Source organism: Diadema antillarum, unplaced genomic scaffold (assembly GCF_040938485.1).
Source record: "Diadema antillarum isolate AM-2024a unplaced genomic scaffold, OU_Dant_1.0 scf00000101, whole genome shotgun sequence".
Taxonomy (NCBI): Eukaryota; Metazoa; Echinodermata; class Echinoidea; order Diadematoida; family Diadematidae; genus Diadema; species Diadema antillarum.
In genome coordinates this window covers 291766-317642 of record NW_027270990.1, presented here as the reverse complement: position 1 = coordinate 317642, position 25877 = coordinate 291766, and the positions used below count along the sequence as shown (strand labels likewise).

The 25877-nt window shown below is 39.5% G+C and overlaps 1 protein-coding gene across 1 annotated transcript in view; it reads left to right on the top strand.

The window, feature by feature from the left end:
- LOC139718895 (exportin-1-like) overlaps positions 1-25645 on the top strand; it is a 31848-nt gene extending 6203 nt beyond the window's left edge. The window contains exons 2-23 of the mRNA XM_071630343.1: positions 322-517; positions 4521-4622; positions 5798-5932; positions 6229-6389; positions 7232-7346; positions 8809-8928; positions 9899-10027; positions 10981-11139; positions 11332-11532; positions 13097-13235; positions 13614-13717; positions 14312-14546; positions 16190-16353; positions 16561-16695; positions 17606-17710; positions 18136-18321; positions 19042-19164; positions 20121-20361; positions 20931-21065; positions 21667-21829; positions 22616-22712; positions 23442-25645. Coding sequence (XP_071486444.1) covers positions 392-517; positions 4521-4622; positions 5798-5932; positions 6229-6389; positions 7232-7346; positions 8809-8928; positions 9899-10027; positions 10981-11139; positions 11332-11532; positions 13097-13235; positions 13614-13717; positions 14312-14546; positions 16190-16353; positions 16561-16695; positions 17606-17710; positions 18136-18321; positions 19042-19164; positions 20121-20361; positions 20931-21065; positions 21667-21829; positions 22616-22712; positions 23442-23588 — 3222 coding nt within the window. The 5' untranslated portion in view covers positions 322-391 and the 3' untranslated portion in view covers positions 23589-25645. The remainder of the gene's footprint in view (positions 1-321; positions 518-4520; positions 4623-5797; positions 5933-6228; positions 6390-7231; positions 7347-8808; positions 8929-9898; positions 10028-10980; positions 11140-11331; positions 11533-13096; positions 13236-13613; positions 13718-14311; positions 14547-16189; positions 16354-16560; positions 16696-17605; positions 17711-18135; positions 18322-19041; positions 19165-20120; positions 20362-20930; positions 21066-21666; positions 21830-22615; positions 22713-23441) is intronic.
- Positions 25646-25877: the final 232 nt, after the last annotated feature.

The window sequence follows — 25877 nt, the reverse complement described above, 5'->3', positions numbered from 1 at the left end:
TTAAGGCTTAGAATGTCACAAAATAAAAGTGCTTCAAAACATAAAGAACATAAATTGAATCTGTATCAAGGCTATGATGCTTCACAGGAAGATTTTTGTATGTTTTTGCCAAGGCATAAAGCAAATTTTATCCCATATATTTATTTATTATTATTTTTCTTTTTTTTAGTATGATCTGGCCAAACTAGCATTTCTACCTTTTCACTTTGAAAAATAAATGAATAAAAAGTGCTGTAGAAATAACTTTGACCTGAACAGAGCCACCTGTATCTCACTCTTATATTTATGCGTCAGTTGCTTTTTTGCACCCTTCCTTTACAGCAGGGAGTCGGCACTAGATACTCCAAGGACAGCTCCAAGACGGAAAGTGTTGCTTGCTCCTGGGTGATCAATGCCTTCACAAAGTATGGCCACCTTGGCTGAGCAGGCAGCCAAGCTGCTCGACTTTAGTCAGAAGCTCGACATCAACCTGCTAGACACTGTGGTGGGCTGCATGTACAATGGAGAAGGCCCTGAGGTAAGAAAACAACTAGATATATTTACTGTATTAGGATGATATCGTCAAAGAAAAGGATTCATAAGCAAAAACTCAAATCGCACTCGGAGAGCACAGACTTCCACCAAACAGCTCATTTCCACCCATAATGTGATTCTGCTCTATATTGTAGTCGACTATATTCATATCATTTGCATTTGTAGATTCCTTCACCATCAGCAGATACCCTCACTGCCGACCAGCCGTTGCTGCTTCCACTGTACTTTCTGGCCATCAGCACAGTGGCTCTGACGGTTGCAAAAGCAAGCTGGCCATTTAATGTCAACGTTTCCAGAAAATTTCATCCAAATCAGTTTGTAACTTTTTAGCTATATGCAAACAGACAGATTAAAACAAGCCAACAACAGCAAAAACATAACCACCTTCATTCATTTAGTGGAGGTAAATCAGTAATCTTTCCATGTACCTCATCAGGCAAGTGATACAGCATGTAGTTTATGTGCTTTTCTCTGAAATGGAGGGGGGAAATGTGAAATCATTATGAAATTGTATCTTGTAAAGTAGTGAAAAAAGTTGTAAGAATTAAATTTCATCTTTTGAGTACCAACCACTGAAGAAATTTCAGATGAATTACATTCATACCTTATTTAGCTGATGTGTTATATGGTGGAAGTGATGTCATCGTTCAGTCCATGATAACACATTGAAATTTAACAATTGCATACTTTTCTTCCTTTCTGTGATTTTGCTTTTTCTCCTGTCTCTATGTCTACATGAATGTGAGTGGGCTGGCTTTTTGACTTGAAATAGAGTATCTTTTGTAGCAGTTAACTTTATTCTGACTGCCTTTGAGATATGTTTCTTATCTCTGGAACAGTTTTACAGTGTAGCGTACTAGGAGAAAATAAGTCGTACAAAAAAGAGTTATATAAAAGGACTTTGCTCTACACCTGAATACACTTCAGTTGTCAAATTCACTGAAAGTGGCATCACATTCTGCTTTTTAAAATCTCTCCTGCCCTAGTTCAAGCTGCACGTCTTTGTAGTAGACAAGGTTAAACAATTATGCCCTAGACTGAAATTCCAAGTAGCATCACAAGCTGTTGTGAGCTGGGGTCAATGTAATTCAGAAATCAAAAACATTTATATGGGCCATGACGCGAGAAAAAGGTCCTTAGGGCATTGAATACTGAAAATGATTTTCCACCTCCACATTGTAGAAGGACTCTGACGTATTCAGATATGCAGGCCTCTTTCTAAAATTCCACTCCTAAATGCCCCAATTACGACATTAAAGGACAAGTTCACCTTCATAAACATAAGGATTGAGAGAATGCAACAATATTAGTAGAACACATCAGTGAAAGTTTGAGGAAAATTGGACAATCGATGCAAAAGTTATGAATTTTTAAAATTTCTGTTTTGGAACCGCTGGATGAGGAGACTACTACAGCTTGTGAGTCATATGCGTACAACAGTATAAAGAAAATATGAAGAAAATTCAACATATTTTCACTTTTTTCGCATAATAAAAGAGCACTTGACTTGCCTCTTTCTAAAGGCAGGGGGAATAATATTATCCATAACATTTGTCGGTAACGAGTCGGGGGAATGTGTACTTTTTTCATAAGATGAAATTTTGTGAAATTCTCTTTATATTTTCCTTATATTGTTGTACGCATGTGACATCTAAGTTTTTCACACACTGCAGTAGTCTTCTCATCCAGCGGTTACTGCACAAAAACTTCAAAAATTCATAACTTTTGAACGGATTGTCCAATTTTCCTCAAACTTTCAAAGATGTGTTCTACTAATATTGCTACATTCTCTCAATCCTTATGTTTATGAAGGTGAACTTGTCCTTTAAAAAAACATGTTTTGTCCAAATCCTGTCACTTTTTGATGCGTCTATGCATGTTTGCACAGTTAGCTAGTTGATCTCTTTTTGCGCGTATTGCTTTGTCAAACTTCCGCGCCGTTTTGTGGCGTTTGCACGCAGCGGCTCTAAGGGCCCTTTTCTCGCGTCATGGCCCATACTAGTGTTTTTTTTTTTTTTATGCCTCCGCCACGAAGTGGTGCCGGAGGCATTATGTTTTCGGGTTGTTTGTCCGTCCGTACGTCTGTACGTCCGTCCGCATTTGTTTACGCGATAACTTGAGTAATATTGACTGGAATTTTACCAAACTTGGTCCAAGTATAAAGTATGATGGGGGCAATTACTTGATTAGATTTTGGGTGAAATCGGCCAAAGGTCAACGGTCAATGGTCAAGGTCAAATCATGAAATTGTATCTCTTTATGCGATAACTCAAGACTGGATCAAGCAAATTTCACCAAACTTTGTCGGAGGATGATGTGTGATGGGACAATCACTTTATTAGTTTTTGAGTGAAATTGGACAGAGGTCAAAGGTCAAAGATGAAGGTCAAATCCTAAAATTTATCTGTTTACGTGATAACTCAAAACTGGATGAAGCAGCTTTCACCAAACTTGGTCCAAGGATAATGTATGATAGGGCAATTAGTTGAGTAGATTTTAGTGACATTGCAAGAGGTCAAAGGTCAAAAGGTCAAGGTTAAGGTCAAATGCTAAAAATGTTGCTATTTCCCCCATATCTATGCAATGCTCAAAGGTATTTTCTTGAAACTTAGTGCAGACATGTATTACTGCGTAAAGATTCTCCAGAGAGAGTTTCATATATCATAAGGTCAAAGGTTGAAAGGTCAAAGGTGAGGTGAAAATGTTACAATTTCCCTTTTCTCACAAATGGTTCAATGTATTTTCATGGAACTTGGTACATACGGATGTAGTGACTGGCAGGGATTATCTAGGGAACTGAGGGGTCATGGGTCAATAGTCAGGGGGGTCGAAGGTCAAGATCAACTCCTCAAAATTTTACTATTTCCCTCATGTACTAGTATATGCAATGCTTGCATTATTAGTTTTAAAACTATGTACATGTATTACATAATGGATATTCTCTGGGAAATTTCCAGCCAGAAGGTCAAAGGTTAAGGGTCAAAGGTCAGGTTTAAATGCAAAAAAAAACAAATCAATTTTGTACTGTAATTACACTCTTTTTTCATACCTTGAGAATTACTCAATGCATAAACTTATAAAAGGGTCGGTCAGAAGTCAAGTAAAAATCCTCAATTCCCCAAATATGTGTACCTGCACTCTTAGACAATTGTAGCAAACCCAGTTCAAGGAAAGTGAACATTCAAGATATTTCTGACAAACCTGTCATTTCAGTATTTTGCCATTTATGTGAAACTGTCATCACACATTGTGAAGGCATTGTACTACACTATACACCTATTGGGAGAATCATGCATTATGGCGGAGGCATCAGTCGTCATAGCGACATTTCTAGTTTTTAGGGTTTTTTTTCCCAGTGGTATTAGAGCAAAGCAACTTGCAGTGTACCTGGTAAGTCATGGTTACTAAGTGCAAATTGTTGGCTCATGATAGTTCAATCAGTGCACATAGTGTGCAAGTACATGGCACACTAGAAGTATTATGCTGTATGCATACATATAAACTATATATATTGAATAATTAGATAATAAACACATTTCAGTTTGCTTTGTTAATGTATTCTTTCACAAAAGAGCCTGAATATGGCTTGTAACAAAACACTGATGTCTGTTTTTGCGAAACTTTTTTTTTTTAAAAGCTTACCTGATCCCAAGGCTGAAGTGAGCTTTTGCGATCATTGCATAAACTTTGTTACTTTTTCAGCCTCTTCTTGAAGCACCCCAGTGATACAGTGTGCATTATATTGTACATTCCTCTTCCGTACTGGATGCAATCTTCTGCTGAAGTGTGTACATGTATGTTACAATTTGAGGGTATACATCTTGATTGAACTGTTTGTTAATGCTCTATCATTACACTCCACTCAGTGTCTCTAAGAGAAGGGATATTGTGAGAAAAATGGAAGAAAAGAGTACATCCTTCTCATTTGCAAAATATATGCAGTGTACATGAATGAACAATGTCCAAATGCTTTTGATTTCTTCCAGCAACAAATGGCTCAGCAGATCCTTACCAGCCTAAAAGAACATCCTGATGCATGGACAAGAGTGGACACCATACTGGAATACTCCAGCAATCAACAAACAAAAGTAAGTCCATCAAGTATTTTGAGACAAAACATGGTAAAATAGACGGTTTACTTCTGGCCCTTAGATGGATCTCTTTTCGTTAATGCTCATACATCCAGGGCCCTGTTGGATTAAAGCCCAGAAGAAGTACCAAGTCAGTCGAAGTCTGTTATATGATGAAAGTTCTCATAGTCAGGATCATTGTCATCATAGTGATAATTGGAAAGATAAAGTGAGAATGTTACATTAAAGCTTCACAAATAAAAGAAAGTGAAATTGAAGCCAGTGAAGAATAAATAAACATTGTTCTATTTTTCAAGTACAAAGAATCCAGTATTAATGCAAAGGCAAGTATCTTCAGGCCCATAGAGGAAGGAACAAGAACATTTTTCTGTTTGTTCAGTGTCTGGCAAGTTCTCTGTTTGTCTTTCTGTCTCTCATAATCACTCTGTCTGCCTATTTCCTAGATCAGTCTATCTGTCTGCAGTTAACTGCCGTTCTGTATGTGTTTTCCATGTAAAGAATTGCTTCTGGATGTGGTAAATCGTGGAGTATGGAAATGGCTGTTGATAGCATTTTGAACCGTTTGTGTCATGTGATCAATAAAATGTGTGCCTCAAGCCAAGGTGATACTCCGAATATTGACTTTGGCCCAGTCTAAAAAAGGGTACTTGTATATGAGTTCATAAACATAATGTATATGTTTGTAAACTCTTCATGGGACACATGACACTGAAACTGCAGCCTCCTCAGGCCTTCTGTGATAGATTTTCCCTCCTTAGAAATACACAGATTACAGATGTCCTGTGGACTGGCTAGTTTAACGACAATTTATACATAAAAGATAAGATTAAAATTCTAAAGCTCTCTTATGCGTAAGTGAATAAAAATACCTGGTAGATCATATTCATGTAGAAATGATGGATAGCAATGATGTGGCAAATACTAGTATTCCCTTTTTTGAGAAGAGTTAAAAGTCAATCCTCTGGGTCTGTGGTAAAGATTTAATTAACTTCCTCTAGATGTTTATGAAGGGCTGTATTTGTGGGGAATATAGTTATTTGTGAGATTGCTGAGGTATCCAGTAAATTGTGCAGTCAAATTGTTCTTCATTAATGTGTGTTTGTTTTACATAAGGGTCTCTGTTTCAGTATTACTTCCTAATTTTTGAGCATGTTGTTTCAACTTCTAAACAGTACTATGGGCTACAGATCCTTGAGAACGTCATCAAAACTCGATGGAAGGTGCTGCCGAGGACACAGTGCGAAGGAATCAAGAAGTACACAGTAGGGCTTATCATCAAGATCTCATCAGAACAGGATATGGCTGATGTAAGTTTGTGTAATGAGATGTGTACCTTTGTATTTGGCTGGGAGGTTGTGTTAACACTCCATAGTCACTATTCTCAAATAAAATTAGATGTGTACAAACAAGATGAATTTCGGTTTTGAAAACGCTGCTAGTACCATGGCAGTTTAAACAGGGGAGGATAATTTGAGAATTTTCCCATTGAACCTTATTGGTGCAGAAACCAGATTTTGATTTGTTTTTGTACAGTTCATCATTATTATTTGTTTTTATAACTGAGATGAAGTTATTGTATCTGTTTTCTTTTTCTCCTTTCCAGAAAGAAAAAGTGTATCTGAGCAAACTCAACATCATCTTGGTACAAATCCTGAAGCATGAATGGCCAAGGAATTGGCCGTCCTTCATCAGCGACATAGTTGGAGCAAGCAAGACAAACGAATCGCTGTGTCAGAATAACCTTGCCATTTTGAAACTGCTAAGGTATGCCCTTACACCAACCACTACCTAAGTCTGTCCTTGAAGCTATAGACACCTTTTGTAGTTTTCTAAATATAAGAAAGGAAATGCAGGAAGTTGTTGAATGGACAGTATTGTTTTGCAGAACCAGTGCTTCATGTGCTGATCATCATACAGGTTACAAGTCACAGAGCTTTGTTGCTAAGATAAAAGATAAAAGAAAAAACAAAAGGGCTTTGATGTTTTTGACCCCCAGTGTTTCAGTCAAGTGCTGGAAGTCTTATATTAGTTTGTCAAAAAAAAATTTTGAGTTTCCATACACCAGCATAGAACCAAGACTGAGTTGACCATGTTAAATGTCAGTCTAGATCATTGCTTCTTTCCGTTGTTTCTTGGTTTGTGTGTACCAAGATTGAAAGGAGGGGGGGGGGGGGGGGTGATGGAGGAGACTGTTATGAAAGGGGAATAGGAAAAAAAAATACAAGTTGTCTTATGATACCAAGCAAGCATCTAGAGATATATACTGGAAATGTACCTACCTTTTACAGACTAACTGTAAAAGTGGAAATTTTTGCACATTTCGCACAACAACCTAGCGCAAAAATAAAATGACGGGAATATGTTTGCATGACATATGTTTCAGCATTTAATGTCATGATACCGTGGTATTAAAAAACACAGCAAATTCATATTACCCAGCTGAGCACACACAAAAAAGACCTTTTTATGGTATGATGAGATACAGGTCAAAGATGTAACTAGGGTGTGGTGAGGAAAAAAAAAATGGACCCTGGATAATCCAGGCTTTTCTGCGAGCGGATAGAAGTAACTGACTCTGGTCTTGGATGTTTGCTTTTTCTCTGCAGTGAGGAAGTGTTTGACTTCTCCAGTGGACAGATGACCCAGGCCAAGGCCAAGCATCTCAAGGACAGCATGTGTAATGAGTTCTCTCAGGTGTTTCAGCTGTGCCAGTTTGTCATGGTAGGTCTCTATTCTTTCTTGGGCATGTTGCTGTATGGTGTGTGTGTGTGTCTGTCTGTCTGTCTGTCTGTCTGTCTGTCTGTCATCTGTCTGTCTGTTTGTGTATGTGTCTGCTGATTTTTTTTTTTGTGTGTGTGTATATCCATACGTTCATCTGCCCATGTGATTGTGAGTGTACTGTAGATTAATGTGTCTTGGAAACCCTTGTGTATCCCAATAAGCCAAGTGTCAACCTGTGTCCATGTACAGCAATGTTTTATCATGTACTACCCCACAAGAAAGATGCAGATTAGACCTTTCACATGGCTGCGTGCATTTTACCGTGTTTTGGAGAAGTGCTACTGTAGCACTCATGGCCAAAATTTTGGCAGACTTATTGATGACTTGCAAATATAATTATTGCTCTACTAAGTAAAGTCATTTCATGTCTATCAATGGAAAATGTTTTAGGCTGGGCTAGCTTGAGATTCCAGCATATTAAAACAGGGAAAACATTCTGCATAAGTTGAAAAACATGAAACCTGATATTAGATAACTGCTGTGAGTATGGATTCTTCAAAATGTAGAGATGGACCTTTATGACTTGATATGTTCAGTAGCACCTTTACCCTCCTTAGATTGAAATCGGGTTTAGCAACTTTTGAGATTGGTTCAGTTTAATTTCCAATGGTAGTACATGTATTCTCAAATTTAGATCTCTAATTCTATAAGGTTATTATTTGTCTTTCAGTGTGTGAGGACATTTTATTATAGTGATGTAACATACATGTTGTACTTCCAACTTGCTGTTTTGTTTTTTATATGGTATAACAATGTTTTCTTTTTTATAATTTTTTTGAAGTTTTAAAGACAATTCTTCCTCGAGTAGAGGAGCAAGTCTGAAATGAGCAATGAATGACATTTTCACATGCATCGTGACAGCATTCTTCCATAAGTGCATTCAAGAGACCATTGATTGCATTCTTGTCAGACTGCTGTGTCAACATTGGCCTCTTGCCAATATTCTGTGATCCAACTGGAGCTGACTTGACGAGAGTAGACCACTCGTGACAGCAGCTTTTAAAGTGCTCAGTGCAAATCCCCAGACAAATTGTGTATAGGGTGACAAAGACCTTTGACATGAAGTAAATAACACAAGCATTGAAGATTGTAGATGTAGATCTGTGATATTGCACGTATGATGTAATCTGACTTTACAATTCTGGCCTGTGCCGGATGAGAAAGAGAATTGCTTAGTCATCGAACTGCCTAAAGCAAAGATAGATGATTTCATGCAGAAATGAAGACATAGTACTTGACCTGCTCTTATGGGGGTTGTTTTAAACAATGCATGTACATATCATCGCAAGTAACATGTTATGGCAATTGACATCACCAGCATTCAATGTAGACTGGGGGCATGTTTCATGTAGCGTAGGGCAGCCTGTAATTTGACACACTACATGTCACCTTGTCTCGTCAGGATAATTCTCAAAATGCTGCACTCGTTGGATCATGCTTGGAAACGTTACTACGGTTTCTCAACTGGATTCCGCTCGGATACATCTACGAGACAAAGTTGATAAGCACACTTATTTACAAGGTGAGTTCGGTGGTGCATTTCATCGATATATCTGTTCTGTGTGTCCACGTGGTGGTATGTGGTTTGATGTACAGTGTTTGTTTTTTTTTTCTTTGGGGGTGGGGGTTATACCTCTACTGCTAAGGGTTCTAAAAGCATGATGTTTGGGCTTGTCTATCTGTCCGTCTGTCTCTCGGTCTTGGTACCCTAGATCTTTTAGCACAGTGTGAGAGAAAATATCCTTTGCAACTTTTTCTAATATTTGTTCACAGTGTTCTACATGTGATCGTGATGCGTGAATCAGATTTTTAGAAAAGAAGTTCCCGTAAGGTCAGGGTCAACGAACTTCAGCTGAAAATGTCTCTCGCAGCTGTAACTTTATATAGGAATGCTTAGTCGTGATATGACTCGGTAGAAAGAAATTAAATATAAATATGAAAAATTACTTCAGATGAAGCGATTGTCGATGGGCAAGGTCAGAAATTCTTGTCAGTGGTCACTTCGCCTTGGCAGCAATGGTCAAGGGGTTGATTGGATTTAGGACATAAAATTGGTAATGAATTGGGAGATATTTTCCTTGTTCAACAGACATTACGTCATACTTGAGTTAAAAAGTCAAGATTTATGAACTTCATCTAATTGTAAATGAGGGGCCACACTAGTGATTAGAATAAATGATAGATGGAGACATCCCACTTTACAGGTAGCTGCAGGTTGTAGTCAAGTTGCTTTTGTCGTGTTTAGAAAAATTAATGGAAGACTGTTTTCCATTGAGGCTTCATCCAACATGAAAAAAAGAAAAAAGACCTGGAAATCAATAATCCCATGAAAATTGACTCACTTTGTTTAGTTCCCAAATTTGTAAACTTTTACTATGATTGTGCTCTGTCGATATTGTCGGGTTTGTCTGGTGATGTGAATGCTCTGTCATGAACATTGTTCGTTTGCCTTCTCTATATTTTGTAGAAATGCATTTTATCTCGTGAAACAGTTCCTGAATGTGCCGATGTTCCGGAATGTGACGTTGAAGTGCCTGACGGAGATTGCTGGAGTGAACGTTAGCCAATACGATCAGCAGTTTGTGGTGCTCTTCACACTCACAATGACGCAGCTGAAACAGGTCAGTGCTTCCGGTGGAATTGTTGTGTTGTGGTTTAAGGAAAATTCCATCCTGTTAATATGCTGCTTTGTATGAGAGCAGAAAAAATAAGAAAAGTATATCAGTGAAAAGCTGGGGAAAATCTGACATTAAAAAAAAAAAAAGAAATCATGAATAGTACAAGCTTATGGAGTACTCAGACAAATTGACAACTCTGTGTGATCTCATTGTTGAGCAGCTCTCTATTTGAATTGTACACACACCCACACACACACACACACACACATATAACTAATTTTCATTTTCTCAAGTGTTTGGGACGGACAGAACTTTTCCACTGAGGAAACGTATTGCTTTTATTATATACCAACAGGTATGAAGAATACTTTTCGTGGGATAAAAAAAAAAAATCTGGTGATTCTCTGATTCTGAGGTTCATGTCCTCTAAGATTGGGGGGGGGGGGGGGAATGAGACCAAAGTGAGGGCCAGTTTCACATTTTCATCTTCTTCTTGAAAACACAAGGTCAAATTTGTCACTGAACTTAGCAGGTACTATCACTAGGGTAAAAAAATATATATATTTTGTATACAAATGGCACCATCCTCCCCCTCCTCGACTCCGAGGGGCCCCAAAAATCCCCAAATTTGAATATCTATTTTAAAAAAAATCTTCTGTAAAACCAGAAATGTTGCGAGTAAACACATTATTGATTTTACTTTAAATTTTTTTGTTGTGGCAGATCCAGGGAGGGCCTCTCAGGGCCAGTACTAACATAGTACGCTTTTCAGATGTCAGAGGTTGTCCATACAATATCAATAAATGCTTATGTCACATTGCATCATTTTATATTTCTTCATGTCACTTTTGTGGTAACAGATGTGTAGATTTTCAGCTGTGTTTGTGCAACTGCTGCTGATAATAGGTTGTATCTCACTGAAAATTTCTTTCTGCAAATTGGTTCTATTTCCCCAGATGCTGCCTTCTACCACCAACATTAAGCAAGCCTATGCAAATGGGAGGGATGAGGAGCAAAACTTCATCCAGAACCTGAGTCTCTTCCTCTGCACCTTCTTTAAGGAGCACGTGGAGCTCATCGAGAAGAAACCAGAGTTTCATGAAATTCTGCTCGAGGTAGGGACGATTTCCTAGTCATTACTCGTGCAGTTTTAAGAAATGCGGAGACAGACCACGGTCATCATGTCGCGTCGTCAAGTCTGAACCCTGTCTGTCGATTCCTGTCTTGTATGGAAACAATTATTTTTTTGAGTGATTCATGAGTAACCATGTCATATGTGTGCTTTTTCTTTCCATATCTCCTCACAGGCGCACCACTACCTGCTCCTCATCTCCGAGGTAGAGGAGACAGAAATATTCAAGATCTGCCTGGAGTACTGGAACACGCTAGCCTCTGAGCTCTACCGTGAGAGCCCCTTCCCGTCCACTCCTTCCTCGCCCCTGCTGCTCGGGAGCGCCAACTCCAGTGTCCCACCCCGTCGGCAGCTCTACCTTCACGTACTATCAAGAGTGAGTTTTTGCATGCCCAGTCAGGTTTACCATCTGTAAGACGTATCAACAATGGTACTTTGAAAGGAATTCCCAAGCATACCATATCTGCTGTGGGATTATACTGCTCTTTTGGATGGAAGAAATGCTGTTAAATCAATGATGTAAACATATGATCTTATTGGGTGTATTGTATCTAATTTTGTTAAAAATGAAATGAAACATTGCTATGTTGGTGTTTTTTCTTATTATATTTTTCAACCCAGATCTTGTTCAAACAGGGCCCACAGAGCAAGCCCTGTAACATAATTTACAGTTCTATCTTTATACCCCCGCCAAACGAAGTTTGAAGGGGGTATATAGGAATCAGCGGGTGGTCGGGCGGTCGGGCGGTCGGGCGGTCGGGCGGTCGGTCCGTTGCAAATCTTGCGTCGCGAACTACTTCCTCAGTTTTCAACCGATTCCCATAAAACTTGGCACAGATGTGTGCCTTGGGTTGTAGATGTGCAAGACGTATTTTTTGACAGTACCCAAAAGTACGTTGCCATGGTAACGGCATATTATGGGCAAAAATGGGTACAAATCTTGCGTCGCGAACTCCTCCCACAGTTTTTGATCAATTTTTATGAAATAAGGTACAGATGTTCATCTGAATATGTTAATGTGCAAGACACATATTTCCGCAGTGGCAAAAAGTGCGTTGCCATGGTAACGGCATGTAATTGGTAAAATATAGGGCAAAATGCTTCATGGCAAAACTGCTTCATCAGTGTTCTTCCAATTCTCATGGAATTCATATTGAATGTTTGTTTTAGGATATAGATCAGCATGACACATTTCTTGACAGTGACAAAAAGTATGTTGCCATGGTAACAGCTCACATATTATGAGCCAAAATGATGGAAAATTTTGTGTTGCAAACTACTTCCTCAGTTTTTGCCCAATTTCCATGAAACTTGGTACAGATGTGTGCCTTTGGTTGTAGATGTGCAAGACGCATTTTTGACAGTACCCGAAAGTACGTTGCCATGGTAACGGCATATTAATGGCAGAAGATCAAGGAAAGATCTTGCGGATTTAACTACTTCCTCAGTTTTTTGACCAAAGCTTATGAAATGTTGTTTTGACCAAAGCTTATGAAATGTTGTTTGGCGGGGGTATAACCAGTCGCTGTAGCGACATTTCTAGTTTAGTGAAGACAAACTCATGTGCATATTTGTGACAAATCATTGTTCTGGTGATATATCCATTTGATTTTGTTTGTAGAAATAGAAGGATCACATAATAGATTCAGGTTCTCGTCAATTTTTACACAATTTGCCACTGATCAGGCAGCCACTATGACAGTGAATGCCAACAAAATGTAAACTGTGTAGACTGACTGCAGTTGTATAGAATGTAAACTGCTGCTAGACTTCTAGCGTTTTGTTGTACTCAATTGTTGGTTTCTCATGACATACCTGGAGAGTTTTTGGACCATTCTCTCATGTGATATCTTCACTGCATATATTTCACACTGCTTCATTCACTTATTATAAAGTTTGTGAACATTATTAAGTCCTTTTCATTAATCTTGTGCAAACAGGTAAGAAGAATTATGATTTCTCGGATGGCCAAACCTGAAGAAGTACTAGTCGTGGAGAATGACCAGGGAGAAGTTGTGAGGGAGTTCATGAAGGACACAGACTCCATTAACATGTACAAGAACATGAGGGAGACACTTGGTAAGTTTACCCATGATTAAAGAAGTTAGTGGAATTACTCTCCTGCAACTACTTCTACTGATGCTCCATGAATGTTTGTAAATAACCAAAGTCATTATACTGTGTGTCTACCCACACTCACAGACTGAAGGAACTTGTTCATCTTGTCGTCATGGTGCTCCAGTGGCAAAAAAAAAGGAAAATAAAGATGCCAATATTTAATATTTATAATTGCTCATGTATGGAATGTAGTGTGTCTTCATGCAAGAGTATGTGTATGCTTCTCTTTGATTTTACTGAACTTCTGTAAATTGATCTTATTGTCTGCAACCAGACACATAGCACCGATACTTGTTTGGAGGTCAATCTCTGATGGTCTGTGATCTTTTCATTCTGCAGTGTACCTGACCCACTTGGACTACACAGACACAGAAACTATCATGACAGAAAAACTGCAGCTCCAGGTCAACGGGCAAGAGTGGTCATGGAAGAATCTCAACACTGTGAGTAACTGTTTGCATGTTTGCATTGCTGGATGTGTCATTTAGGTGGTTAAAAATGCTGAAAAATTTAAACAAAGAAGTGATTATTTTCTCATAATTTTCACTTTTTACATAATCCTAGCAATGAAGTAAAAACAAAAATAACAGTGACTAAATCGTACTGGGCATTATGAAAAGCAAGAATGATCTAGGTTTCAATTTGTCGTGCGTGTGGTAAACAGTGTCTTTCAGATATGGCCGGATGTTTCCCAGAATACTTCTCCAAATCACAGCCAGACCAAGCTGATTGGACATGTTTGCCACTGTGAACCAGTGTACTGATACTGTAAAGCCATAATTTTTTGGTGCATGAAGCTTTCATGAATTTAGCGAGGAGCCAGGATTCTCAGAAGTAAGATGCATGCGAAAGGTTTTGTCGACACAATGATGCATTGAATGCTAGTGGTAATTCATGAAAGTTTGATGCTGCAAATATTTCTGGTTTATAACAGTATGCCATCTTCGTGGGAGAACATCTGTGTTGACATTATTGTGGATATCTCAATGTTGTAACACAGTATTGAATGGCCGTGTTTAACCCTTTCGACCCCACAGCTCTGCTGGGCGATAGGCTCCATCAGTGGTGCCATGCACGAGGAGGACGAGAAGCGCTTCTTGGTCACAGTCATCAAGGAGCTCCTTGGGCTGTGCGAACAGAAGCGTGGCAAGGACAACAAGGCTATCATTGCCTCCAACATCATGTACGTTGTCGGCCAGTACCCGAGGTTTTTACGGGCACACTGGAAATTCCTCAAGACGGTCGTCAACAAGCTCTTTGAGTTCATGCACGGTAAGATACCACCTTAGAACTGTCTTTCCTTCATGTGGCTTTATGTGTGGCAGCTTGTAAGATGAGATAGTGATGTGATTACATTTGTTTTGTGAGAAGTTTTCCACAATATAGCTTGTCTTTGGTAATGCATGTCTCATTGTGTAATTTTGTGTAGTGGAAATGGTGTGTAGCACTTCGCAATATTTATGTGTCATGAGCGAATACTCCCAAACATATTCACTCTATTGGGAGGCATGGCATAAGTAATAGTAAAGCAAGCCTTAGATTGTCTTGCTTTGTTTGTGTTGCAGCAATGCCATAGCTCATGATGTTAGTAACAACAACAATTCAAAATTACCCCTTTAATTTATATGTCATAGCAACTGTGAGACAGTTTTACTATTACAATGAAGCATTGTTATTATGCAACATGGTGCATTCCTATGTACATTTATATAATTGTTTGTTTTGTGTTTGCAAAAGTAAGAGTATTGCAAATTACCTCAAGCAGAAAGAGCAGTGGGCATATTTGTTCTATTAGAGAGAAAGAGAAAGAAAGGTAGAGATGAGGGAAAGTTTGGTGGGGATTTCCTCTTTTGGATATGACTGCATGACTGGGTACCCTGCAATCTGCTAATTGTAGACCTATATCCTTGTTTTGTTGTTATGTGTGGGCTTTGTGAGTGTGTTTTGTATTTTGTGATCGTTGTGAACTATACCGCAGCAGGGTAATTCATGCAATGTGTTGCTTTGATTCATGCATGAACTGCCACATGTTTGTTTGGGAACACCCAAGTGCGTTTTTTGTCTGTCAGAAAACAGTGTTGTCCATGTATCTGCCTTGTGCCTTATGGTCTTTCCAACTTTTGTCTGTACACATTAGATTGGGAAACAGTGGAAAAGAGTACAGATGTTTCTAGTGAGTTCCCAGAATTTTGGCAATCAGTTCTGACAGTGTGCATGAATCAGGAATACAACGCATTCCATGGATGCCCTCTGCGTTCTGATGATGAATGTCATGTGCATGACAATTTTTTTTTTTCATTTGATATTGAGGAAACTTTGCCTTGTGAAAGGCATCTGTTGATGTCATGTTGGATGTGAAAGTCTTTTACTTTATGGGTATTACTTATTGAATGATTTTTCTTTGTTTATCAGTGTAATCATTCTTCTTTTATCACGTATGAAAGAGACAATAAATACAAATGAACCCAACACAGGTGTACGTTCCACATCAAGATATACTTGTCATTGCTAATGTGCCCTTCATCTAAGACATGTGCAGCACATCTTGCATAAATTGTAATGAGTTAGCATTTGGTGATAAAGCTATATTTCTTGAACTTCACAATTATTCTTTTTTAAGTTTTGAATGTTTATGTTTGCAAGGTAACTGCCTTTTCTTCAGGGAATGTCTGTGTTTTCTTTCTAGACCAAGTTCTCATTAAAGTCATGTTCAGGGAAAAACAAAATGATCTTGATTCCTTTCAAACAGCTTATTTAAAGTGGTCAGTTTGACTTTTACCTTTATTTTTTTCTTTTTGTTTGCATGTGCAAGTGCTTGAATTGCTTGTTCCAATACAGGATGATGAGCTTGTGTGGGTCAATATGTCATAGGTTGTGTTGAGCTCATTCTTTTGTGTGTATATTGCAACTTACAGAGACCCACGATGGTGTACAGGACATGGCCTGCGATACCTTCATCAAGATCGCGCAGAAGTGCAGGCGCCACTTTGTGCAGGTACAGGTCGGTGAAGTGATGCCATTTGTGGAAGAGATCCTAAACAACATCAACACCATCATCTGTGACCTTCAACCCCAGCAGGTGAGGGACAGGGAGCATGTCCACTGCTTAATAGTATCTTTTAAAGGTTGTGATTAAGCTAAAGAAAATAAAAGAGAAAAGAATGGACATTGAAAGGGCAGATTTTAACAAGAACTGAGAACAAGGAAGTGTATGAAAGTGTGTTGTGGTTGTCTCACCCAAGAACTAAGCCATTGATATAGAGCAACCCTTGATTTTCTTAAACAGGTGCACACATTCTATGAGGCAGTAGGCTACATGATCAGTGCCCAGTCAGAAAGCATGGTCCAGGAACATCTGATTGAGAAGTACATGCTGCTGCCCAACCAAGTCTGGGATAACATCATTCAGCAAGCTACAAAGGTAAGGATAAAGGCAACCTCCATTCCAGGTTCCCTCTCCCAGCCTTTCGGCAGGGCTTTGTTTGTGTATAAGTTGTTTGATGACTGGTGTCAGGTTCCAAGTGATGGTAGCTATGTGATAGACAGAAGCAGTGATGAAGTATTAGATGATCAGGAATTTTAGAGAATTTTGCACTGTTACTCTTGTGGAAAAGGAATTTTGGGATCACCAAAAGAGATTATAATTATGGACAAGGACATCACTGGCATATCATTCCAGTTTTTCCTCTGCATTAACTCTGGATGGAGTGCCATTATTTGAATACTGGATCCACCATTTACTTTTAAAATTTGGATTTGTGGAGCAATTTTGCATGTGGTTGAATTGGCAAGCAAGAACCACATTGATGGAATAAGAAAGGATAAGTTAGCAATTTTTCACCTCAGAGATATACACAACGCATTTGTGTTGATGGAGGCAATATCTTTGTGAGTTCTTGATGTTGCGAATATTTAGTGACTAATGAAATTCGCGAAAATGAAACATCATGAATTATACAACGTATACAGCGCCTGTGACAGAGAAGCACAAGAAGCTTTTAGGCACTGATGTTACTATTCAAAATAACTGGAAATATGCTCGCAATTTGGAAGCAAACCGTGAAGATGGTGCCTCTGATATGTTTCAATTTGTGAGCCTCCGTGCGCTTCGAGATCTCGCCTCGATAGTTTTCGTGGATTTATGGCAAAATCACCTGCAGCTGATATAAGGCAAGGAAAAAAATAAAGATGGGAGTCAAAAGGAGCAAGTTTTGCAGTGAATGGGTGGCAGGTTTGTTTTGTCTGAGGGGTGAATGGATACATTTACTGATTTCCCAATTCATGACTCCAAATTCTGTCATGTTCATCTTATGTCCTACATGCATGTGCAGAACGTTGACAAACTTCAAGACCATGACATCGTCAAACAGCTTGGAAGTATTCTCAAGACAAATGTGAGGGCCTGTAAAGCCATCGGACATCCGTTTGTGATCCAGGTAAAAAGCGTCAACCAAAATAATTATTTACTATTATGGAGTGCTCTGTCATTATCCTCAGTTCTGACTGTGTTTGTATACCCAATACCACTCTCCCACTCTCATGCTATTTCTTTTTTTTGTAATGCCTTTGCCCCAAAGGATTCTTGACGCATTGCTGTAATTGCATTCAATGTTGAACCACTGAAAGCACACATGGCATAGTAACTTCTACATGCTGTTAATATTTAGAATCATGAGGTATTGCTCACTCCTCCACTCCTTATGATGTGATAACATTTCAAAACTTGTCTCACATATTTGTTTGAAATCACTCAAAGCAACACATCACACTGGTGTTGAGGAGATTTGCCCAAATTAAGAGAGCCTCAATGTGAAAAGTCAATTATTTATCTGTGCTTCTTCCACTTATTTCTGTTGTGTAGCTGGGAAGAATATACCTGGATATGCTGAACGTGTACAAGTGCATGAGTGAGAACATCTCGGGGGCAATCCAGCAGAACGGCGTACAGGTCACCAAGCAGCCGGTCATCAGGAGCATGAGGACGGTCAAGAAAGAGACCCTGAAGCTCATCTCTGGCTGGGTCAGCAGGTCAACAGACCCTTCCATGGTGAGTGTCTCGGTCTCTCAATACACTTCGTTCTCTTCATTTCGGTTACCCCTTTCCAGTCGGATGTACATCAGAAGAAGATAGAAAAACAGTCTTTGTTTGGAGAGGTGTCACTTTCTACACCCAAAGTCAGGATGGAAAGTCTGAACTCGATCAAGCATGGTATTTATGTTCAATGTACATTCATTGCTCTTGTTCACTTGATGTTTTAACAGTTCATATGGAGGACATAAAGTCCTGTTAACATTCATGATAAATCGTGACACACCTAGTGTCTTCATCTTGTATGAAGCCTGTCAAGAGGGTAATAGTGGCCTCCCACTGATCAGATTTATGGGTGAAATTGTGTAAAGACGAGGTCAAGTCTGAAACGAGAAGCAAAATTTTTTTTCAATGTGGTCATAGTTCCAGAAGCTATCATATTAACATATCATTTATCATATTTCATGTTCTTCTGCCTTCTGTGGTCATAGTTCCAGAAGCTATCATATTAACATATCATTTATCATATTTTATGTTCTTCTGCCTTCCGTGGTCATTTTTCCAGAAGCTGTCACATTAACATATCATTTATATTTCATGTTCTTCTGCCTTCCGTGCTGAAAAAAAACAACTAGACCCCACAGTGACATAACTTGCGACTGTTTTTATATCTTCTATGTATGTGATTATTTGCTATGAGCAAATATTAACAGGGATTGTATATTTTCTGCTCTCCAGGTCTGTGAGAATTTCATCCCACCGTTGCTGGAGGCCGTGCTGATCGACTATAGGAATAATGTCCCCGACTCCAGGGAACCAGAAGTTCTCAGTACCATGGCAACCATTGTCAACAAGCTTGAGGTGAGGAACTTCAGTTTTTCATGGCATGTGTTACAATGTAGGGATGTGTTTGCCTTTCTCTTCACTTCAAATTATTATTGAAATTTACAGGGGGAAAATGCTCAGAATGTATGCCAGTCTATGTACATTTCGTGCAATGCTTTGTGTACCAAGTAGATTGATTTAAATCTACCATGAGGAAGTGCTTCAGTTTAGAGGATATGTTTTAGCAAGTCTCTTGAAAATTGTACAGATATAATGAGATAAGTTTAAGAACGAATTTGCTTAACTGCTCTTATTACATTTAAAGCGAAGATTGTCAGGCAGTCAGAGGCAACAGTCCATCAGCCGATTAGAGTTGAGCATTTAGAGACACAGATTCTCCTGTTATTTTATTTTATTTTATTTTGTTGGCATCACAGTGTGCATGCAATTGAGTCTGGGGATGTCATTGCATTTAAGAATGATGAACATCAAGTATTATTCAAAGACCTGTTAATGTGAGGATACCATGGAGTGAGAAGGCTGGCCTGGCTCATGCATATTTGAGAATCCCCATTATGAATTGTGTACAGCTGTATCACTGATCTCTCTGTAAGTACACACTCGGCCGAAGCTTCTCGACTGGAGTCAACCATTACCAAAGTGTACCCTTTGGATGCACATTTTTTTGCCAACAAGTGATCTTCAGGGTTTTCAATTGTACTCTGGAGAACAAATTATCAGGCCACCCCTAAATTTCTACGCTACCGGTGCTTTAACCCACTGAAGACGAGTCCCGAGAACACTTGAGCAGGTGTCTGTGGGAAATGCATGTTAAAGCAAAATCAGTATGTCCTCAACGGGTTAGTACATAGATGATAACCCAAAACAGTTCTGCTCGGCAATTGGATTGGCAATGAGCGTGTCGTTGGGGGAGAACTGGACATCTAGCCTTTTGTACTACTTTCTTCTCTTCGCTGACTTTCCTCCACCAGGGGGCCATCACAGCCGAGATCCCGCAGATTTTCGACGCCGTCTTCGAGTGCACCCTCGAGATGATCAACAAGGACTTTGAGGAGTTCCCGGAGCACAGGACCAACTTCTTCCTGCTCCTGCAGGCTGTCAGCAGCCACTGCTTCCCCGCCCTGCTCAAGATATCCGCCGTCCAGTTCAAGCTGGTGCTCAACTCCATTGTCTGGGCTGTGAAGCACACGATGAGGAATGTGGCAGATACAGGTTTGACTACCCTCTTTTATTGTGCTTATGTGATTTTTTATGTGTTTGGTTGTGCTTTAGCTGAGTGAAGTTCATTGTGGTTCCACCCCTCAGAACGTGTGAATACTGAGTATAGACAGATGTAGAGAAGTCATGCACTACCACTGCAGTATATAAATGAATAAAACTCAAAATGGCTGACAGGAATCGAATGAAGATATTTTAGAATTTTTTTGTAATACGGAAATTCTGCATTTGATCTAGGATTTGTGATGCCATTAACTGAATCAAACAAAAAATAACAGAGAAAAGAGTAGGAAAATCAAAGGTGGTGATCAATTTTACCACATGCAAGGCCCAGTCTTTGTTAGTTTGAGCTCTGAAAGTGCAATTACTACTTATCTCCTCCTCAAAAAAAAAAGGGGGGGGAGAAAAAAAATAACTACAGCATAACGGATAGAAAGGTCCTTTGCAGAGTTCCATAATATGTGTTCATGCCCTGCTCTGAAAACTAATACGAAGAGAATCTGTGTGGCATCAACACAAAATTTAAATGCTTCAAAATACTTTTCATGTGCGTTCTCCACCAGGTTTATCCATTCTGTATGGGCTGTTACAAAACGTGTGGCAGGACAGCTCAGTGGCCCAAAGCTTCTACCAGACATACTACACGGACATCCTACAACATGTCCTCTCCGTGGTAACCGACACGTCGCACACTGCAGGTGAGAGGTCCCGCCAGCTGTCGAGGTTCTCCTGGGATATGAGTCAGGGCCATGTTGTGTCGCCGCCAATGAGAGTGTCACACCACAAGAAACTTGGCGGAGAAAATTGAATCAGCTGACTCAGTGGCAGCATCCGTTGCATGCCCACAATGTGATCTCGGGGGGAGTGGAAGGAGGGCAAATGTGTCTAGGAATGCCATTGTACGACATCAAGGCATGCTAAACAGTAATGAAAACTGTTGATTTGCCATTGAAAAGAAAATGCGAACAGACAGCCTCCTAATGTAGGGTTAAAACATACTGGATCCCAGAGTTTTCATGAGAACTCTATGGTCTTGGTCTGTTGTTGTGATTAAGTCAGATTTCGTGTATGAAAGGTTGGGGTCAACATCCAGTATTTTTCAATGTCATGCATACCTTGTGTTATGAGTATGCCTTTCACACAGAAATTGTACATCCCTGATCAACATGCTGTTCGTTTCACTGCATGAAATTTGTCAGCATCTAGTTACTGTCATTGATTCATTCAAAACTTCCTTTTTGTTGTTGTAGTTGAAAAGTTGCATTTATTTGCCAACCTGTTCACAATCTTGCTCCACAGGCCTGACCCTGCACGCGACTATCCTCGCCTACATGTTCAGCATTGTGGAAAACAACAAGATCACCAAGCCACTGAATGCCTCCCAAGGAGAACGAACGAATGAGCTCTACATCAAGGATTTCACCGCCGGCCTTCTCAAGGCAGCCTTCCCCCACCTGCAGGCGTGAGTAACATTACCCCTCACCCCCCAGGGATGAAAGTCAGTTTGAAGCATGTCTCATTACTGATTGTGCAGATTAAATGTCTGTATAAGTTGCATTCAAGTGGCAGATTCGTTGATAAACATTATGTGATTCATCGGCAAACAGAGATAACAAAAGATGAATGACATGACTGGGTTCTTTTATTTTTATCCAACCTAAAACTTAAAGTGGGAAGTAAAAGTATGTAGGGTATTGGTTAGGGGGAAATGAGATAAGCAGTGCATGTAAACATACAGGTCCCTGTGTGACAAGTGGATAAGAAATATACAGACTGAGAGTAAGAGAAGAAAAGAAAAGAAAAGGAGATACCATCGTAATATTACTGAACTTTGATGATGTTGTGCTGTGTTAGAGACAGCTCAATGAATTGGTATGGTTCTGAAATATTGTGTGTGGTGAAAGGGTTTGATCAGTCTGCTGTTAGAATCCCTGTGAAATTTGTTATAAATCTGTTCCTTCATACAGAAAGAGGCTCAAACATTTGCTCAGTGCTCATCTGTCACACTAGAGAGATATTTCACGGGAGGTAGAAATGGCTTTGAAAGTAAGCAGAGAAGCATTTTTCTCTCTTGACACTAAACTTGTTATTGGGTTCATGCTATAATGTCTGTGGTATGAGGGTGTGAAATTAGAAGGAAATAAATTTAATTGAACGAATAAAAGAATGAATGTTTCGAATGTATCAGAAGTTTATAGAGTGAAAATATTTCAGACCAGAGATCTTTTCACCTTATCTAATTCTACAGACCTCAGATCAAGCTGTTTGTGACAGGCCTCTTCAGCTTAAACCAGGACATACCTGCTTTCAAGGAACATCTGAGAGACTTCCTGGTCCAGATAAAGGTAAGGTGTTTGAGTGCATGTCTTCTTTGCTGGCAGTTGAACTCCATGCATTGCAGTTTTGTCAATATGAACACTTGAATTATTTGAAGGGGCAAACTTCCACCAAGACTGTAAGGTTGGTTGCTAATGCTGTGAAAATGAGTGTATCCTTCTGAGGGATCATAGATCCAGATCATGATCTGTATCACCATTTGAAAGTAATGGCATGTCTCTCTTACTGCAAGAGACCTATCCTGAAATTGTCATCAAAATCAATTTTATAACTTTGCAATAAAACAAAACAAACAAACAAACAAAACAGATGCCAGAAATAGCATAACCTTGATGGAAGTGATGAGAGATCCTATGTGAGATACATAGCCACTTTTCTGTACTCCATTGTGATGTTACATATTATGAATGGCACATATTTATACCCCACCCACACATTGTGTGTATGGGGGTATGTAAGAATCACTTTGTTTTTAATGTATATATGTCACAAACAGTTCCTTTGTTTTTGATGAGATAGAGTGAAAATATCCCCCCCCCAAAAAAAAAAAAGGGGGGGGGGGAGGGAGGGGAAAAAAGCAGCTCTAGGATGAAATGATGCATAAGGGCTTCTAATATGATAAAAACATTAAAGTACATGCTCTGATGTGATGTAATGAATAATGTGGCATAGCACCTTGAAGTAGCCTTTGTAGTAACTCATCTACCTACTCTTCTCTCTTCCTTGTTGACCACCAGGAGGTAGCTGGGGATGACACAAGCGACCTCTTCCTGGAAGAGAGGGAGGCAGACCTCAAGCACGCCGAGGAGGAAAAGAGGAAGATCCAGCTATCCGTTCCAGGCATCATCAATCCCCACGACATGCCAGAGGAGATGCAGGATTAGGAGGTGTTACAAACATATCATCCCACCCTTGAGTGGCACTGGGAGACAGAGAGTGTCGCTTCAAGATGAGATGGAGGAGAAAAAAAAGAAAGACATTGCACTCAATGATAGACGACTGCCAGGGACAAACTTGGGGTTTGTGCAAACTTGTATGCCAGAGACTCTGTTGAACATTTTGCCTCGTCGAAAACTGGCGAGGAGCAGTGATGAGAGGAAAGGAGAGAAGGCATCTTGTAGGAGAAGGAGGCGAGCTTCAGGGAGGACCCTGCCAGCTGGAATCCCTACAGGAGTCTCCAAAGATAAACTGTCGTGAGAGGAATTGAAGAGAGGGAGAGAGAGAGAGAGCGGAAAGAGAAGAGATTTGAAGAGAGTCCCATGTGACAACACCCATTTCAAGTATTGCCATCTGGCAGCACATTCAGCTTCAAAGGATGTGGAGGATTGTTTTTGGAGGGAAGAGCCTTGCCAGTGGAGACTTGGCAGAGCATGCGCTTTTTTTCCCCCCAGTGAGAATCAATGCATGAATGAGTGAAGAATTCATCCAGACTGTCTCTGTATACATAGATAGGTGACAGCATGATTTTGTCACTTGGCGTATCTTTGCTTTGCTGCGTTGAACATAATCAACACATAAAGTCAATTTTTGGCTGCATGATTGCCGTATTTGTCATCGGGGTTTGTTCACATCAGGGTTGTCACGGCACCAGGCATTGAAACTAGGTCAACATCTTTTGATGATATTTTGTACAGACACAGATGCAGAATCATACGATTTATCACTGGAATTTGGAGTTCATCAATTTATTGTGGCACTTTTAGGATATGATAAACCATAACATATTTGTTGAGCGCTTATCACAATAATGGTCAGATTGCACTGGGGTTGGGGAGGGGATGAGGCCGTACCTCCAGGATGCACTTGTATTGTTAATGTAAATCAAAAGAAATGTGCAAGTATTAGATTGAACTCATCTCAGACGATTTGCAACGACTTACAAAGCTCAGGGTCAGTGCAAAGTTCTGCTGTTGCCAGTGTAGATGTACTTTTGTTGCCAAATTCTGTGGATGCGTAGCACTGATTATTTCCAGTTTTCAGATCGAGAGCGCTGCAGCTTTCGGAACGAAACCCAACTCTAAGAGTTGAGAAATGTAGGTGGATTATTTTTGATCCATGAAGAGATGAAGGGGTATCGGTGTCATGATCATATCAGTCCGGTGATACGTTGATTTGAAAACAAATATATACTAAAGATTAAATAAATTAAATCTAATGCTTGTCTTGCATCAAGAATATGTGTAATATTTACTCATCAAATAAGTCAGATGATGCTGAATATGCTATCAGGTGATAAACCATTGGTGTCACTGCTGGTGTCAGGGGCATATATTTTCTTATCTTTATAAAGCAAGAGTCAGGCAGATTTGAGCCTCTCATACTGGGTCTGAACAAATTTGATTGAATTAAGTCGTATGTATTCATTTTATATCTTAAGTTTTTTTGTACAAAAATATGGCTGTCCGAGAACACTGAAATGTTATTATGTGTTTCATCAAGTGGATTTTATTTTCGAGCAATATTATCAGTCCGTTTCACCACTTTAAGATACAGTATTGTACAAGTAAAACAAAAAAAACAAATAAATAAATAAAAATGTTGTTTTGTAGTGTAGCTTATTTGTAAACTTGCAGATAGATACCCAACTGGAATGTTTTGTGAATAGTATTATCCAGTATAGTACAGAGCCAGGATAGGCAATCCTCCCTCTCGCAAAAAACTTACCATCTTAAATTCTGTCGAGTTCGGTTCAAAATTGTTCATTGCTTCCGTAGACATTCACAGCGAAGCAGCGTTTGTTTTGTTGTGGTTTTTTTTTTCACTTATGTGTAGATGACTGTTGTGCCTCAGATGATGTCAGTGTATTTATCTCATTTTTCAGTTACTTTTGTTCAAGGTGCTAGTCTCCTTTTAATGCAGTATGACATTCATAGATGTTTGAGAGTTGGCGGCACTCAAACCCACATGCACCAAGGGAGGTGCAAGGCCATTGCTGGGGTGCATTTTTCTTCCCCCCCCCCCCCCTCCAAGATCAAGCATTTAGATTCTTTTCAGTGTATGGTAAATCTTCTTACATTGTACCTGTGGGAGAGTATATCCACGCATCGAGCAAAGCAATCAATGCAAGCAATCAATGCAACACTTTGTGACTTGAGTAAATTATAAATTAATTTTGGATGAAACACACAGGTGTGTTCAGTAACAGGAACATTGAATCTCTTTGAGTGGTCTGA